General features: G+C 36.9%; 1 protein-coding gene across 1 annotated transcript in view; it reads right to left on the bottom strand.

The window, feature by feature from the left end:
* GSTCD (glutathione S-transferase C-terminal domain containing) overlaps window positions 1–18,817 on the bottom strand; it is a 135,262-nt gene that overhangs the window by 21,523 nt on the left and 94,922 nt on the right. The window contains exons 6-8 of the mRNA XM_066385887.1: window positions 13,215–13,330; window positions 13,014–13,058; window positions 10,593–10,721 (exon numbers count right to left, since the gene is read on the bottom strand). Of these exons, the coding sequence (XP_066241984.1) occupies window positions 10,593–10,721; window positions 13,014–13,058; window positions 13,215–13,330 (290 nt within the window). The remainder of the gene's footprint in view (window positions 1–10,592; window positions 10,722–13,013; window positions 13,059–13,214; window positions 13,331–18,817) is intronic.

Genomic DNA, 18,817 nt, shown 5'->3' with positions numbered 1-18,817 from the left:
AAATGTGATGGCATTCTAATGGCAAATTTCTTGTATATAGCTTTTTTCCCCCTCTCTCTAGAAACTGTTAGATACTACTTTTTACAGCTGGTGTTCAGAAATTGCACAACAATGTACCTTGATTTAGAATCATTTTTCAAATGAGTTTTTCAACCAAAAGAAACACATTATTTTTGACATATTTCCTGCTATTAGTTCTTTGATCTTTTCGTCCCCACATTTTATTTGTGTTATCTTTCCAGCCCTCCTATTATTGAAACATTGGACTTTGTGGACTGAATTTCTTTTCTTTTTTTTTTAATAACTTTTTTCCAGTTCCTTTTCTTTGTTTTCTTTGTTGCTGTTGTTGTTCCATTTTGTTAAGATAATATTTTACATTTTATTTTTTTTTAATTTCTACTTTTCTTACTTTGGTGAATATATTTGTAATTTCCAAGAAGTTCTCCAATGGTTCATTTATTTTTTATTCTATCCTTGTTTCATGAATGTATTATCTGTTATAATCTCTCCCTGAATCAGATCCTTTATCACGTTTGTTGCTTTGGGTACAATCTTTTTTTCTGGAATTTTCCCACATTTGATATTCTTTGGCTGTCAGTTCATATGAAAGAGCAAATCACTAGAAGTTGGTTGGAACTTCTGAATGAAAGCTTCAAGACGGACTTCACTAGTGATTTGGTGATCAAGTGCAGCTGGTTTTTGTTTGAATTACAGCTATCCTATCTGTAATTCTTTTCTCTGGGAATGATTCTGATTCTGCAGAGGATCTTTTAATTTTAATGCCTTTGATTGAAGAGATGATTCTAGCTTCTGAAATTCTGGAATTAAGGGCAAATGGTGGGGTAGGGGAAGGCGACATTTTCCATCATTTGGGACGCAGCTTGTCACTTAGATCTTGTTTGCAGCATGGCACATCATCCTAGGTCTCTTCCATGGCTCATGTCCCTTTACGGGAGCATCTCTGATTCAGTTTTTCATAGAAGAAACTTCCAGTCTCTTGTAGGAGTCAGGAAAGAAGAGTTACCTAGCCACACAAGATGGGGGGTGGGAATCTGGGTCCTTAAATATTTTTAATTAAACAGAATTTCCTCTTTATCCCCTTCCTGGGGTTTTGGTATCCTGAATTCCTGAATTTTCTGGGATTCTGTGAGAGCAGTGACTTACTTCCTGATAGCCTCTTGACATTCCCTTTCCCCATGCATTTAGGTTTGTTCTTTCTCAGCTCTACTCATTCAGTTATCGTTTCCATCAGTCTGCTTTGTCTTCATATACTGTGCTTCAAGTTACAGAAAGTTGAACATAATTGTACCTTGATTTAGTACCATAATGATGTAGTACGATTTTTCTGGTACTTATTATTTTGGGGTGTGATCTCTCTTGGGGAGAGGAAGTGGAAATAACTGTATCTTCCTTCTTCACCTGTAAGGCTTCCATTTTGCCTTACTGATTTTTCTAAATTGTGTTTGCATAATATATAATTTCTCAAGTTTCTTGTCTTTTAAAAAGAGATTAAGCCCTGGCCGGTTGGCTCAGCGGTAGAGCATCGGCCTGGCGTGCGGGGGACCCGGGTTCGATTCCTGGCCAGGGCACACAGGAGAAGCGCCCATTTGCTTCTCCACCCCCACCCTCTCTGTCTCTCTCTTCCCCTCCCGCAGCCAAGGCTCCATTGGAGCAAAGATGGCCCGGGCGCTGGGGATGGCTCCTTGGCCTCTGCCCCAGGCGCTGGAGTGGCTCTGGTCGCGGCAGAGCGATGCCCCAGAGGGGCATAGCATTGTCCCCTGGTGGGCAGAGTATCGCCCCTGGTGGGCGTGCCGGGTGAATCCCAGTTGGGCGCATGCGGGAGTCTGTCTGACTGTCTCTCCCCGTTTCCAGCTTCAGAAAAGTACAAAAAAAAAAAAAAAAAAAGAGATTATATAAATTACTCAACAAAAATGTTACTGAGGCCCTGGCTTGTGGCTCAGAGAGTCAGATTGGGGTATGGCACACAGGAGAAAGGACCATCTGCTTCCCCTCACCCCCCACTACCCCCCCTCCCTGCAGGCAGTGGCTCCATTGGTTGAGCATGGCCCCAGGGTGCTGAGGATAGCTCGGTTGTGAGTGCATCAGCCTCAGGCACTAAAAATACCTTACTACTCAAGTATCAGCCCCAGACAGGGTTGTCAGGTAGATCCTGGTCAGAGCATGTGTGAGAGAGTCTGCTTGATTCACTATCTCTCCTCCTCTACCTAAAAAAACCCAGTTACTGAATTACATTCTATAATTACATTGGCATCTTCTAGTTGTACACTAACATACAAAACTAGAAATGAGCTTGTAATTACGCACTTAGCTCTGATAAATCATAATCATATTAAAATTTATATGGGTAAAACAGGAAAAAATAAATACAGATAACTTGAAAATAAACTGTTCTGAGAATCTGATGTTTTTTAACAAATAAAAATTGACCCTACTGTTAAAAATCAATACCTTATCCATGATTGAGCTGATTGTATTTTACTGCTGGAATTATTCAGCTAAAATATTCTGGAGGGCAGCTTAGCATTGACAGTTTTTGATTTTTAATGTAAAGCGTGTTTTTTTATAGTAATGGCCCTTTCTGTAATATTGTTTTTTACAATGTTTCTGTAATATTGAGAGCAGAGGTAGTAGTAGTACACATTTTAATTTAGATCTTAAAAGTATAACTGAATAAAGTAAGTTTTCACAATATTGAGGATTTTTTATCCAATAGGCAAGAAGGCAATAAGCGTCTTTTTAAAAAAGAGTCTTCAAAAGTCCACTTTTTTAAAAAAAATCTCAACCCTCCACTCATTTGGTAACCATCAGTTTGTTCTACATGTCTGAGTCTCTTTCTGTTTTGTTTTGTTCATTTTTATTTTTAGATTTTACATATAGGTAAAATCATATGGTATTTGTCTGTCTCTATCTTACTTACTTCACTTAGCAAAGTGCCCTCTAGTTCCAACTATGTAGTCACAAATGGCAAAATTTCATTTAAGTTGAATATTTCATTGTGTGTATATATATACACACACACACACACACACACTCCAAATTTTCTTTATCATTTCATCAATTGATGGACACTTAGGTTGCTTCTCCATCTTCACTATTGTAAATAAACATAGGGGTGCATACCTCTTTTTCAGTGTTTTGGAATTCTTTGAATAAATACCCAGAAATGGGATTACTAGATTGTATGGTAGTTCTATTTCAATTTTTTGAGGAATCTGCAAACTGTTTTCCACAGTGGCTGTACCAATTTACATTCCCACCAGCAGTGTAGGAGGGTTCCCTTTTCTCCACAGCCTTGACAACACTGCTTATTTGTTGTCTTTTTTTTTTTTTTTTTTGTATTTTTCTGAAGCTGGAAATGGGGAGGCAGTCAGACAGACTCCCGCATGCGCCTGACCGGGATCCACCTGGCATGCCCACTAGGGGGCGATGTTCTGCCCATCATGAGGCGTCGCTCTGCCGTAATCAGAGCCATTCTAGCGCCTGAGGCAGAGGCCACAGAGCCATCCTCAGCGCCCAGGCCAACTTTGCTCCAATGGAGCCTTGGCTGCGGGAAGGGAAGAGAGAGACAGAGAGGAAGGAGAGGGGGAGGGGTGGAGAAGCAGATGGATGCTTCTCCTGTGTGCCCTGGCCGGGAATCGAACCCAGGACTCCTGCACGCCAGGCCGACGCTTACCTCTGAGCCAACTGGCCAGGGCCTGTCTTTTTAATAACTGCCAGATGGACAGGAGTGAAGTGCTACCTCATTGTGGTTTTGACTTGCATTTCCTGATTAGTGTTGGTTGAGCATCTTTTTTTTTTTTTTTGTATTTTTCTGAAGCTGGAAACGGGGAGAGACAGTCAGACAGACTCCCGCATGCGCCCGACCGGGATCCACCTGGCACACCCACCAGGGGGCGACGCTCTGCCCACCAGGGGGCGATGCTCTGCCCCTCCGGGGCGTTGCTCTGTTGCGACCAGAGCCACTCTAGCGCCTGGGGCAGAGGCCAAGGAGCCATCCCCAGTGCCTGGGCCATCTTTGCTCCAATGGAGCCTCGCTGCGGGAGGGGAAGAGAGAGAGAGGAAGGAGAGGGGGAGGGGTGGAGAAGCAGATGGGCGCTTCTCCTGTGTGCCCTGGCCGGGAATCAAACCCGGGACTTCTGCACACTAGGCCGACGCTCTACCACTGAGCTAACTGGCCAGGGCCTGGTTGAGGATCTTTTCATGTGCCTGTTGGCCATCTGTATTTTTTCTTTAGAGAAATATCTATTCAGGCCCTATGCCCATTTTTGGATTGTGTTGTTTATTTCTTTATATATTTTTTGATATTAGGTTGTATGAATTCTTTATATATTTTGGATATTAACCCCTTATTCAATGTATCTGTTGCAAATATCTTCTCCTATTTCAGTAAGTTGCCTTTTGTTTTTCTGATGGTTTCCTTCACCGTGCAAAAGCTTTTTAGTTTGATGTAGTCCCATTTGTTTATTTTTTCTTTTGTTTCCCTTGCCTGAAAAGACAGGTCCTAATAATAATAATAATAATAATAATTCTGCTGAGACTAATGTCTAAGAGTTTACTGTGTATGTTTTCTTTATCTACTTTTTAGTGAGAGAGATAGAAAGAGAGAGAGAGAGAGAAAGGGACATATAGGGACAAACAGGAAGGGAGAGAGATCAGACGTGTCAATTTTTCATTGCGGCACCTTAGTTGTTCATTGATTACTTTCTCATATGTGCCTTGACCAGGGGGCTCCAGCTGAGCCAATTACCCCTTGCTCAAGCCAGTGACCTTGGGCTCAAGCCAGTGACCTTGAGCTCAAGCCAGCCACCATGGGGTCATGTTTATGATCCCATGCTCAAGTCAGCAACCCCGCACTCAAGCTGGTGAGCCTGCACTCAAGCTGGTGACCTTGGGGTTTCAATCCTGGGTCCTTCGCATCCCAGGCCCATTTTTTATCCACTGCACCACTGTTTGGTCAGGCTATATATATTTTCGTCTAGGAAATTGATCAGGTCTTATAGTGATCTTTAATCCATTTTGAGTTAATTTTGTATATTGTGGAAGAAAGTGGTTCGGTTTCATTCTTTTGCATGTAGCTGTCCAGTTTTTCCAACATCATTTATAAAAGACTGTCTTTCTCCATTGTATATTCTTGACTCCTTTGTCATGAATTAACTGACATAAAAGCATGGATTTATATCTGGGCTCTCTGTTCTTTTCCATTGATTTATAATCTGCTTTTGCTGCAGTATCATACTGTTTTTTTTTAATTTTTTAATTTTTTTTGTATTTTTTTTGTATTTTTCTGAAGCTGGAAACGGGGAGAGACAGTCAGACAGACTCCCGCATGCACCTGACCGGGATCCACCCGGCACGCCCACCAGGGGCGATGCTCTGCCCACCAGGGGGCGATGCTCTGCCCCTCCGGGGCATCGCTCTGCCGCGACCAGAGCCACTCTAGCGCCTGGGGCAGAGGCCAAGGAGCCATCCCCAGCGCCCGGGCCATCTTTGCATCAATGGAGCCTTGGCTGCGGGAGGGGAAGAGAGAGACAGAGAGGAAGGAGGGGGGTGTGGAGAAGCAAATGGGCGCTTCTCCTATGTGCCCTGGCCAGGAATCAAACCTGGGTCCCCCGCACGCCAGGCCGACGCTCTACTGCTGAGCCAACCGGCCAGGGCCCATACTGTTTTAATTACTATTGCTATGTAGTATAGTTTGAAATCAGAAAGCATATTCCTCTAGCTTTATTCTTCTGTCTCAAGATAGTTTTGGCTATTTAGGATCTTTTGTGGTTTCAGCTAAATTTTAGGGTTGTTTGTTCTAGTTCTGTAAAAAATGACATTGGTATTTTGATAAGAATTACATTGACTCTGTAGGCTGCTTTGTAGTATGAACATATTAACAGTATTAAGTCTTCTACTTCATAAGTACAAGGTATATCTTTCTATACTTGTGTTATCCTTGATTTCTTTCATCAGTGTCATATTTTTCAGAGTACAGATCTTTCACCTCTTCAGTTAAATTTATTCCTAAGAATTTTATTCTTTTTGATGTTACTGTAAATGGGGCTGTTTTCTTAATTTATTTTTCTGATAGTTTCTTATTAGTGTGTAGAAATGCAACAGATTTCTGTTTATTAATTTTGTATCCCGCAATTGCACTGAATTCATTTTTCAGTTCTAAAAGTATTGGTAGTGTTTAGGGTTTTCTATATAGTATTGTACAATCTGCATATAGTGACAGTTTTACTTCTTTCTTTCCAATTTGGATGTCTTTTATTTCTTTAGTCTTGTCTGACTGCAGTGTGTAGGACTTTCAATACTATGTTGAATAAAAGTGGCAAGACTGGGCATTCTTGTTTTGTTCTTGATCTTAGAGAAAAAGCTTTTAGCTTTTCATCAATGAAGTATGTTGTCATAAAGGTGTGTATGATGTTGGGTTATTTCTCTCTATATGCACTTTGAGATTTTTTGGGGGGGGAAGATACAAACATTCAATCTATAGTACATATTTAGTTCAGGGTCATACAGCTGCATATATTGAAACTGAAAAGGAAAAACCCTCTTGGATGAATCTTACTTTTTCTTTTTAATTGAGAGAGTCAGAGAGAGGGATAGATAGGGACGGACAGACAGACAGAAACGGAGAGAGATGAGAAGCATCAATCATTAGTTTTTCGTTGCAACCTTAGTTTTCATTGATTGCTTTCTCATATGTGCCTTGACCGTGGGGCTACAGCAGACCGAGTAACCCCTTGCTCAAGCCAGCAAACTTGGGTCCAAGCTGGTGAACTTTGCTCAAACCAGATAGGCCTGCGCTCAAGCTGGCGACCTCGGCGAACCTGTGTCCTCTGCACCCCAGTCCGATGCTCTATCCACTGCGCCACCGCCTAATCAGGCATGAACTTTACTTTTGAAAAGACTTTTATATATTTTTAAGGATATTAACAGTACTTATAATTAAAATAAGACTAAGTCAATCAAAAGGTATTTCTATAATAATCAAATACTTGTTTTGAAAGAAATATGTATCATATTTAAATATATATTATATTATATGTTTATATCTTATATGTTCAGAATTCTTTTAGGGTACCTAAGAACCCTATTAACCCTTTTGGAAGCTAAGTAAGTTTTCTATCTATAAATATTGAACATACATTATTTCTTATCTTGTTATTTATGTTATGAATATAAAAATGTTAAATTTGGGAGATTTTGAGAATACAGAAAATAATAGAGAAAAACATTATACAGTATATAGAGTATGTATATATTTTTAAAAAAATACATAGTAACATAATTTCTTTTTTTTATTTTGCAGTTTTTGCATGGTTGTTAGCATACTGCACAGAGTAAGAAGAGAAGAGGCTCAATTTACTGAGTACTCTTAAGTGCCAAGCAACCTGCTAAGAGCTTCACACACATGGTATCAACCACCTCTGAGCCATGTATTTTATATCCACTTCACAGATGGACAAACTGAGGACTAGTGAGTTACTCAAGGACATACAGATAGTAAGTGGCCAAACTGAGACAAACACAAAATTTCCCAATGTTAAAATCTATACTCTTAACCATTAAGTTATTCAATTTTCTTTACCACTGTAACTAATCTTTTATGTCATTAGCAAACCATTGCAAATATCATGTAAATGAAAACTGTCAAAACTCCTGTATGATTAGGCCCATTTCACTGATGACTTGTAGTCAATGAGTAACAATATTTTAAAAATATTTGCAAATTTTAAAAGCAAAAACGGAATATCATTGTTGTTCAAGTTAAAATGTACTTGGTTACTAGAGACATTGAATGTTTTCATATGCTTATTCGGCAAGTAAGTACAATGTAAATTGGAAACTATAAAGGGGCTCTTTAGAGCAAGCAGTTATTACTTCATTGATTCTGGTTATTCCAGGGAAGTACAGTAGGTGGGGGTGTTGGAAGACCTTGTAAAAACATCAGAAAATATTTAATTTAAATTTATTCTCTTTCATTATTTCAAATAACACTTGTTTAATGAAATTAGCAAATCTATTCATTTTTGTCTGATATGGATTGTTGTACTAATTGAGATACAACTAATAATTGGTATTTTATTTCTTATATATAAATTATTTGTTCAAGTAACTAAAGATAGTTGGATCTAAGACTTTCAAATCCTCTCCTTAAAATCTTGTTTATGGCATTAATTTTCATATCTAAAAAATAGTAAAGGAAAAAAGCATTAACTAAGTGTCAACTAAACCCTTATTTGAAATGTCACAAAAGCAGAGACTGATGCAGTTTTACGGCCTTGCCAATAACTGGTCATTCTGGTTTCCATCCCAGCTACACCACTTTCACTGAGGCTTTCAGTCTGATTCATCTAGTGACACCACCTCAGTTATCCTCCTAGGCAAATCATTTTCATGGCAGTAAATCCAATTTTGGTTTAATTCTCCTCCACGTAATTTTAAAACATTTTCTATACATTCTGAGAAAGGTAATTATGAAAGTAATTTTAAAAATAGCATTATGGATATATTATTATAAAATATAAAAAAATTACTTCCAAAAAAGACATAAACTTTTTTAGTTGGTGTTAGTAAATTATGACCTTGAAAGTGACAAGAATGTGTCACAATAATTTAGCACCCTATAAGCCACAGAAGGATAAAGAGACGTATGGCTGATAAGCTGGGAATTTTTTGATTTGAGAGGTGAGTAAACGAGCAGCAATGGTTTGCTACCTTAACATTCCGCCTGGTATTCTGGTAACGTGGGCACTGTCCCAATGACTCATTTCGCAGGAGAAGCTTTGATCTTTACCTCAATGTTTATGTACAATTTTGCTGCATATAAATATATATTTAATTTAAATTCACTGGGTCAGAGGTCTACATTTTCCCAGTTTTCCTAAGGTTACTTCTCTTATCATGGGCATGGCTTTAGAGAACCAAACTAGATCAGTCTACAAAAGAAACAAATTGCATACTTTTGGGCTATAAAAAATAACAACAGGACCCACCAATTTTCAATAGTTGATATCTAAGAAATGACTTTCATTGGAAAAATAATTAGAAGTACTTCAAAAGGGGTGAGCTTCTGAAATCGGACGAGAGTTCCTCCTAGACAAGCCTCTGTGTATGTTACATGAACACACACAGTGGGAAATGCACTTTAACACAACCTTTCTAGGAAGTGATTTAGCAAAAGTATCAAAAGTCTTAAACATCTTGATGCAAAAAATATTCATCATAATAATAATTACATTAAAACAACATGAAGAAAAAGAAACATAATTAATTAGTAAGGAAAAGATTTGTGACGATGTTCAATTAAGGCAGGATCTTTCTAGAATAATCTCAATGATGTTAACAGATGTGTAAATATGCATTTGTGTGGGTTGTATACATTTTTAGCAGGTATGTATCTCTCAGTAATAAAAGTACTGGTGATTCTTCTTAATATTCTTATGTATTTTTCTCTATTGAGCTTATAGTCCTATAAAAATCAGGAAAAAATTATTTAAAACAAATAAAAGAAAAAGCAGCAACACTATCATCTTAATGAAATTCAAATTTCAGCAGAGCACACAATCTTGGGTTTAAATGAACTGGCAGAATCACATATCTTAGGTCTTTTTAGTAAAATCACATAATAATAATTTGGCCTTAAGGTTTTAAAAACATAGTATATTTTCTGTCTTTTGGAAGCTAAAAATTCATGTAGATATCAAATCTTAGCTAAAGTTAATATTACCTAAAAGGTAACTCTAGTATTTATAGATTACTAACAGGCTATGTTTTTCAGTTATCTTGTTTTTTACTATCATTATCTCCTAAAAATGTGGGATAAATTAAGGGAAGCCAACTTCATTAGAACTTATTATTTGTTCAATTAATAGCTACTTTTTAAATTTTTTAAAATTTATTTATTTATTTATTTTTTCTTTACAGGGACAGAGAGAGAGTCAGAGAGAGGTATAGATAAGAACAGACAGACAGGAATGGAGAGAGATGAGAAGCATCAATCATCCGTTTTTCATTGCGACACCTTAGTTGTTCATTGATTGCTTTCTCATATGTGCCTTGACCGTGGGCCTTCAGCAGACCGAGTAACCCCTTGCTTGAGCCAGCGACCTTGGGTCTAGGCTGGTGAGCATTTTTTATTTTTATTTTGCTCAAGCCAGATGAGCCCGTGCTCAAGCTGGCAACCTCGGGGTCTCGAACCTGGGTCCTCGGCATCCCAGTCCAACGCTTTATCCACTGCGCCACTGCCAGGTCAGGCTAATAGCTACTTTTAAGCACTTTCATTGGAAAAATTTTCATTTGCTATGTGTCAAACATTTTTTTCAGCACTGGGAAATCTGCAGTGAAGAAAATAGAGTTTTTGTCTGGTTGAGGAACAAATGTTATCTGCATAATGTAGTGATCAAGTGTTGTGAAGAAAATAATATTCATTAGCATGCTATCCTATGAAGATAATAGACAATAAAACTTATAATTTTCTTTGTTTAGCAAAGAATATAAAAGTTTCTCCTTTATTTACTCTAAGACATACACTTTTTTATTTATTTAACTAAGGAAACTGAAATTGCTTTATTACTTACCCCAATATTAAACATTCCTGTAAAATACTCCATATTTGCTTGAATAAACCAAATGTTGCATAGACCTAGCACGTCACTTCTCTTCTTAGCACGAATTAATGACAATTCCTTGTTTTCTATTAATATAACCTAGATTTCAACCAGAAAACAAAGTATATTCAGTAATATAATTCAGACATTAGGGCAAAGTATTATTACTGTATTTCACAGCTGTAATAACATAGAATTATTCTATTGATCCTTATCCTGTGCCAGAAAATACGAAACAAAAATGAACCAGGTACTTGAACTCTTGAAGCTTACAATTTTAGTAAAAAAAAGTAAAACATGCAATTATAATACAGCGATAAGTGCTTAAGAAAAGACATATAATGTGTTATCAGAGCACCTAGACTTGATGACTAAGGTAAGTTTTAGTCAATTAATACAGAAAAGTAACATATTGACAGAGGCCTGAACAATGAACAGCAAGTAGCTGGGGCAATGAAGGAGTGTTTCGGGCAGAGAAACGTGCATGAAAGCCCAAGGTGAGAAAAACACTGTGTTTCAAGAACTGGCAGAGTGGGGCACGGTGCCGATGGTGACGTGGGGACGGGGGACAACATGTGGAGGGTGGAAGTCAGGCTGGGAGGCAGCAGGAGCCAGGTCATGGGTGATGAAAGAAGCTTCAGTTGCTGCAATGTAAGTAAGGGTTGGTGGGGTGGCACAGAAGGCAGTGCAACCAGTTAGGAATCTCCCGCAGTAACCCAGGCCAAGGGAGATGGGAGAGGATCATGGGTTTGGATGGAGAAGAGTGGGCAGAACTAAGTCACTTCCCTCACTATCACTCCAGTCCTACCCTAATTTTGTACTCAGACTTGTCTTTATGGAAAACTCCTGGGTCCCTCTGTCTAAAAAACCTGCTAGAGTATACTTGGTGTCAAAGGCTCTCCACTCTTTATTTTAGCCAAGATTTCCCTTTTCCAGTTTGATGTCTTTCCAGGGCAACTGTTAAAAATGGGATAAAAGACACCAAGTATCTGACAGTTTCTCCAGGATTCTCCTCCATCAGTTCTCTTCCTCTTATTCCAACCATAAAATTGTTGCTTTTTTATATAATAAAACAGACTGTTTATTCCAGGGGTCCTTGTTCATTTTACTCCTTATTTTCTAAGAAAGTAAAATAATAATACCACCTCTCCAACCGTTATATACCATTCACACTAGTCTATAATTTCCTCCACATTTTTTTCTTCTGGGAGTGGAGTAATCACTGTAAGTATTTTGTACCCTCTAGAGAGCTCACAAGCAAGACTGTGCCCAGTCAATTGTGTTTCTTGAAGAATGACATCAAATTCTAGACTTTGATGTTAAAAGATGGTCACTGCGAGACAATGATTTACCATGGCAAAAGACTAAAAATAGCACAAACTTCTAATACATGGTGGCACTGATTGCATAAACTATGGTACATTTCCTTAAAAAATTTCTCCACAAACTGCATTATTCCATACGTAGGAGGGACATAAAAGTGAGACTAAGAGACATTGATAAGAGTGTGGTGGTTATGGGGGGGAGGGGGGAGAGGGAGAGGGAAAGGGGGAGGGAGAGGGGCACAAAGAAAACTAGATAGAAGGTGACAAAGGACAATCTGACTTTGGGTGATGGGTATGCAACATAATTGAATGACAAGATAACCTGGACATGTTATCTTTGATATATGTATCCTGATTTATTGATGTCACCCCATTAAAAATTAAAATTATTAAAAAAAAAGAAAAAAAATTTCTTCACAGTCCCACTTATATCTATATGTATTATAGTGATATTTTAATGAAAATATTTACAACTATTTGCAACAGGAAAAAATCATTTATGACTCAAAATTGAGTGAAAACAGTTAACTAAAATTGTAGTTGCATTTCTAGAATGTGCAACAGTAAGCATCCTCCAGGACAATGACTTATGTAGAATATGGGGAGAAAATTATTTGATGAATCAGTGTGGTAGATTGGGGTTTATTTTTTTTTCTTTAAAAATTTTTGTTATTGTTATTATAATTTTGATACAATGAATAAAAATCAAGTTACCAAAAGAATATGCTCAACAAATTTCAGAAGCTAGTATTTCCAGTATAAAGTGATATTGAAAATTAAACTAGTTTTAGCATTATTTTATTTAGCAATAAAACATTTATTTTAAAAATTATTTTACAATATAACTTTTATAAAAGTTGAAAACTATTGTGATCCTACTTTATATTTTTTTCCGTAAAATTCTGAATCTTAGAAGTTTAGTTACAAGAAAGAAAGAAAATGACTGTGCCACATTATCTGAACTTGGTGAATTATTATAAACTCAAAGGGCAGGGATAGGCCAGACTCAGCTAACGAACTCAGGTAGTTTTCCGATGTTTTCTTTTATCTGTTACTCAGACCTTACCTGGCATAGTGGCAGCACATGTGCAAGCACAATTCCGACATGACCCTGAAAGAGGCAGAAAAAGAAATAAGGTAAAGTGGGTCCCTAAGGCTTCTGCTCATTCTGAGATAACAATTTTGCCAGATCAAAGCGCATCCTTGACTGTAATATAAAGTCACAGTCTTGGAAAGGCCAAAGAGAATACATGAAAAAATATCATACACCACCGCTGCAGAAATCCACAATTCTGTCACCAGGTTTGGCCTGATTTGTCACCACATACACAAGGTTGTTTAGCTGTTGCTGCTTCCTCAAGGCTCGATCACTGGACATTTTACCTGCAAAAGACAAAAGATGAAGAAAATGAAACTTGCCCTGGCTGGGTTTTTCAGTTGGTTAGTGTTGTCTGGATATGCCAAGGTTGCAGGATCAATCCCTGAGGTCAGGACACATACAAGAAGCTACCAATGAATGTAGTAAGTGGAACAACAAACTGATGTTTCTTTCTCTCTCCCTTCCCTTCCTTCTAAAATCAATACTAAAACCAAAATGAAATATGTATTGTGTGGGACTAGAAAGGCACTCACAGAACAGAGTAGGAGCATACAGAAAGAGGGGTCCATAGATAAATGAATTACCAATTCCATATAACCCACTATGAGAAGCCTAGAGAACTAAAACCCAGAGGTGAACTCCATTTTTGCTTATTTAACTTGTAGTCTTATCAGATTTTTCTTTCAACAGCCACTGGCAGAAGAAAATCTATGAAAAAAATGTCTTCTAAAGAGAGAAAACAGTAAGTGAAACATCAATTGCAGAGTCATAGACAAAGTAATTGTTCAATAAATGTTTATTGGCTGAATAAAATTTCCTTAGAGAAAGGCAATCTATAATAAATAAAAACATTTTTTATTTAGCTGGCACATCCTTAAACTCAATTTTCTGGTTAGAACACTTGGAACATAGGTGTCACATTAGCTGAAATATGCCAATGGTTATATTTAGGGAGAAATTAGATTTTCTCATTTCTGCTTTGAAGCCTTTTCCCTCATGAGTCAGACACAGAAATGTAATGCAATTAGAGATGAAAGATATGGCATTTCCAAGTATGAAACGCCTTGGGCCCAGCAGCATGAAAACATCTGAACTTTCAAAAGCCACTAGCCAAGCCCATGAATATATATCTTCAGAAGGATAAATAAAATTGTTTTTACATGTTTCAAATGCATTTTATTATATAAGAGCAAAATTAAAAAAAATTGTAAGAGAGCAGATTTAAGTGATATAGATTAAAAACCCAGATAATCTTTTTTGCTTGATCAAATATTATTTACAGATACCAAAGTTCCCCTGCTCCATTTTCACAGAAAAATAGACTTATTTTTCTGTTCCTCTCTTTACTGTTTGTCTTCTTTCTTATGTTACTAAAATAAAAACATTGGGAAACTTTTATTTTAGGAAAAAATAGAAAATGTGGATAAAAATATCTATGTTAAGGAAAAGACCCATAATCTCATAATTCAGAGGTAATATTTTTATATATATATGTTCTTCTAGTCATATCCATAAATTAATAATTTTATAGAAGTACAGAAAATATTATACCTCTTTCCATGTCTATGCTGCATAGTATTTCTTTCTCTGTATGTACCATACTTATGTAACCCATTTCCTATTGTAATGATGCGTTCATCACCATACAGCTGAATTGTCATGTGCATTCTTAATTATTTAGCATGGCTGAATGTGAATTTCAAACATGAAGAGTTTTTAAATAGCCTGATGACTCCATTTGTGAAGACAATTTCATGTAGCTCTAAAATTTTGTTTTTCTCTAATAATACAATTGTAAAAAAAATTTAAACATAAGTCAGTGAAAGCCTCTGTCATCCTACCTTTCATGGATAACCAGTCATAAGAGATTTTATGACAATTTTCAACCATATACCAAAGTTGAAAGAATCTGACAATGCACACTTCTATAAACTCCACCTAGATGCTGCCATTAAAAATTCACTGTACTTGGTTTACCACACTTGTAATCATCTTTCTATCTGTTCACTCATAAATCCAACTTACTATTTTTTTTATGGCAATACAGTCTTGATTTGGAGGCAGAAGAATAAGAACAAGGAAGGGGAGGAAGAAGTGGGGGTCAGATTGCAAAAATGAAAAAGTACTTTTGAGCCCCTTGGGAGGGCTAGAGTCACAAATGTTGCAATTAAATGGAGCCAACACATGTCAAGAAATGAGCAAAGGCATTTTGGTCTTCATTCTGTTTGTAAATTTCTTAGCAATTCTTTGCCAAAGGATTTTCATAATAGAAAGTCAAAGGGAATTATATTTTGTTAAGAACAAAGAGATAAAAAAGAAAATTTATTTAATGGAATATCGAATAGCAAGTTCTGTAACATATTTCTATTATTCATTTAGAATTACCCAATTTTCTTAGGTCTGTTTCAAGAGCCATTGTTAATGAAGATCTGTTTTTCTTGCTAAGCCTACATCACTGCAGATAAAGAATCTGTGCTAAAATAAAGGTTGAAGGCAAAGAGTATTTTTCAGGGTTGTGTTTAGATAGCTACTATTAAGCTGTGCAGACAATTCAAAGAGTAAGTTAAAAATGATGCCCAGATGCATCATGGAAAAACTTCCCCAGACAAAGCATTCCTCCTCCCCATTCCAGTTTTATATTTATACATGTTTTGATGCTCTTAAAAACATGAATAGGATCTCAAATACATTGAACAAGGTAAGGAAGTGGTATTTTAAGATATGGTATTAGTTAAAAAATCAAATCTTACTCTTTTTAAAACATTTTTTCTTCTTTTTCAGGTGAGAGGAAGGGAGAGAGAGAGAGACAGACTCTTACATGTGCCCTGACCAGGATCAACCCAGCAACTGCCATCTGGAGTCGATGCTCTGCACACCTGGGACCATACCTGCAACTGAGCTACTTTTAGCACCTGAGGTATAGGCTCTATGGAGCCATCCTCAATGCCCGGGGCTGATATGCTCAAACCAATCGAGTCATGGCTGCATAATGAGAAGAGAGAGAGAGAAGAGGGAGGGAAGAGGTGGAGAAGCAAATGGTCGCTTCTCCTGTGTGCCCTGACCAGGAATCAAACCCAGGACATCCATATGCTTATCCGATGCTGTATCAAACCACCAGGGCCTCAAATCTTACTTTTGATTTATATCCAATATTCTTGGACTTAGCTAAGACACAATTCACAGGCATAAATTGTAATCTATTTTTAGCTTGACTAAAAATAATGATTCTTTTGGTGTCACCATAAAAAAGGAAAAATCCTTAAAAATCAGATGTTTTAATATAACTGACTTCATTTGTTCTGTGATGTAATTCTCCCACATTGAAGTCTTTTCCTTCCCTGATTCACATTAAGAGGAATCTGAGGATCTGGACAACCTCACATTGCCCAGAAAGAAAGTACAAAGGCAAAGAAGCTGAGTTTTAAGCTAAGGAAGAGCCATATTAGAAAACTACCATTTTAGTCTGATCTGTATTGGTACAGTACATAAAGCATCGACCTGGAATGCTAAGATCGCTGATTTGAATCCCTGGGCTTGCCCAATCAAGGCACATACAATAAGCAACTACTACTATGAGTTGATGCTTCTGGTTCCCCCCACCCTTTTCTCTCTCTTACCACTCTCTAAAAATCAATAAATAAAATCTTAAAAAAGAAAGAAAGGGAGAGAGAGAGAGAGAGAAAGAAAGAAAGAGAAACTATCATTTTCGATCAGTCCAAAGGACCAAATAAGGCAAAACAAAAATGCCATGGATGGAAATTGTGCATATGTGCAGCCAGGACACCTGCTCAGTTTAATAAATTATCAAGATTGGCTCTTAACTTTCTGTTTCTTAGTCTGAAACGCCAAAGCACCATGAATGTTATGACTTACTGCAAAAAGAAAAAGTGTTGGGTGCTTATATACACATTAGCCTTCATATAAATCCCTTATGTTCCAGGCTCTCCAAATAATGGACAGAGAAAGACAAACACCATATTATCTCACTTACATGTGGAATCTAAAAGAACAGATTGGTGGTTACCGGAGATGGGAGAGGGGATGGAGGCAAAACAGGTGAAGGGAGTCAAAGGTATAACATTCCAGTTATAAACAGTCCCTTATGGGAATGTAATAACATTGTATTGCATATATGAAAGTTGCTAAGAAAGTAGATTTAAAAAGTTATCAAAACAAGAAAAAAAAATCTGTAACTATGTATGGTGACAGATGTTAACCAGACTTATGGTCATCACTTTAAAATATGTAGAAATATCCAATCATTTTATGGTACAACTGAAAGAAATATAATGTATGCCAATTATAACCCAGTAAAAAAATAAGAAGATATAAAATAAGACCAAGGCATATTTAATTATAATATACCAAAACTATAACCATCAGTTAAAGTTGCTTCTTTCTCCCTGAAATAGATCCAGATGATTTTTCCTGGAACTATATAAACTTGGGTCCAATTAAAAGGAAGTGTATTAGAGGACTGACAGGCACATACCAGGTGGTTCAATGAAAGTTTAATGAATGAATTTTCTCTGCAACCATGACTTAAACTGCATTTCAAGGCAATATGCTAAGTTTTGTAGGTACTAAGTATGAAACAAGTTAGATATTAATGCTATGCCCGTATTTATTGAAATAGTAAAAAATAAAAAAAGTCACCTATGAAATAGTGTTTTAGGTGGCGATGGAAAAATTCTGATAACTTTTGTGAGGAAATAAAAAAGCAGCCATTTTAAAAGTTATATCAAAAACTGGAAAGGCTGGAACAAAATTCCTAAAGAAATTCGTGAGAAGATGAATGAAATTAGGCAGCAACATAAAGTTCACACTGTAGGTCAGGGCAACTTTGTTTTGCTCTTTGGAGATGAGTTGTTGGAAAATACTAAACTTTTACAATAGCTCTTTCCATTTACCTTTTGTAAAGCTAGTTGTAGGCCAGTGTCACCAATCCACTAATCAGCCATGCTGATGTCACAGAGACAACATTCTTGCAACAGTGGATACTAATCATTTAATACTTTCCCCCGGTCCCCTGCCCCCACCCGCAGCCCATTCACACTCCACATGCTGTCTAGGAAATCAACAGTGTGACAGTGTGATGGTGTTTTCACCCTGATATTTTTGTTATATATACTATTTGAGCATTCAATAATTTTTAACTGAATATTAAACATGGTTAAAAGAGGCTAATTTAATCCTATGTGAATTGAGGAATATTGACTTCACAAATATCCTTCTGAATCATTCAACCAACAAATCAGCCAATGAACTTGATCTACTTAGAACTGTTCTAGACAATATTAGGGACACAAAGATGTATAACCCTTGTTTTCTGTACTTAATGAAGCTATAACTTATTTAATTAGTAAAAAACATTATATTTGAGCTTAGAAAATGTATCTTAACCACACTGTACAATATATTTATAATGAAATTTTAACAACCATAACTACAAAAATACATACATTTTCATAAAAGCTTCCAAAATGATACTTCCTGTTTATATGATACTTTGAAATTTACTAAGCACTTGCACATCTGGTACATCATTTAACCTCAGAGATCTGTCAGGTTGCCAGAGTTGATGAAATTTTCCTTATTATACAAATGAAGACACTGAACAGCAAAGTGGTCGCTCAAGTCTAGCACGTGCTCAGACACACACAGCTGGTAAGAGGAGAAGCGGGGGTTCTAACCGAGAGTTTCTAACTTCGGATTCAGTCTCTCCAATATGATCCGCTGTTCCTTAAACAGATGAGTGATTAATGACAATT

The sequence above is a fragment of the Saccopteryx leptura genome, chromosome 5, assembly GCF_036850995.1.
Source record: "Saccopteryx leptura isolate mSacLep1 chromosome 5, mSacLep1_pri_phased_curated, whole genome shotgun sequence".
NCBI classification, from domain to species: domain Eukaryota; kingdom Metazoa; phylum Chordata; class Mammalia; order Chiroptera; family Emballonuridae; genus Saccopteryx; species Saccopteryx leptura.
Note: the sequence above shows the minus strand (reverse complement) of the source record. Positions and strands in the feature narration are given on the sequence as shown.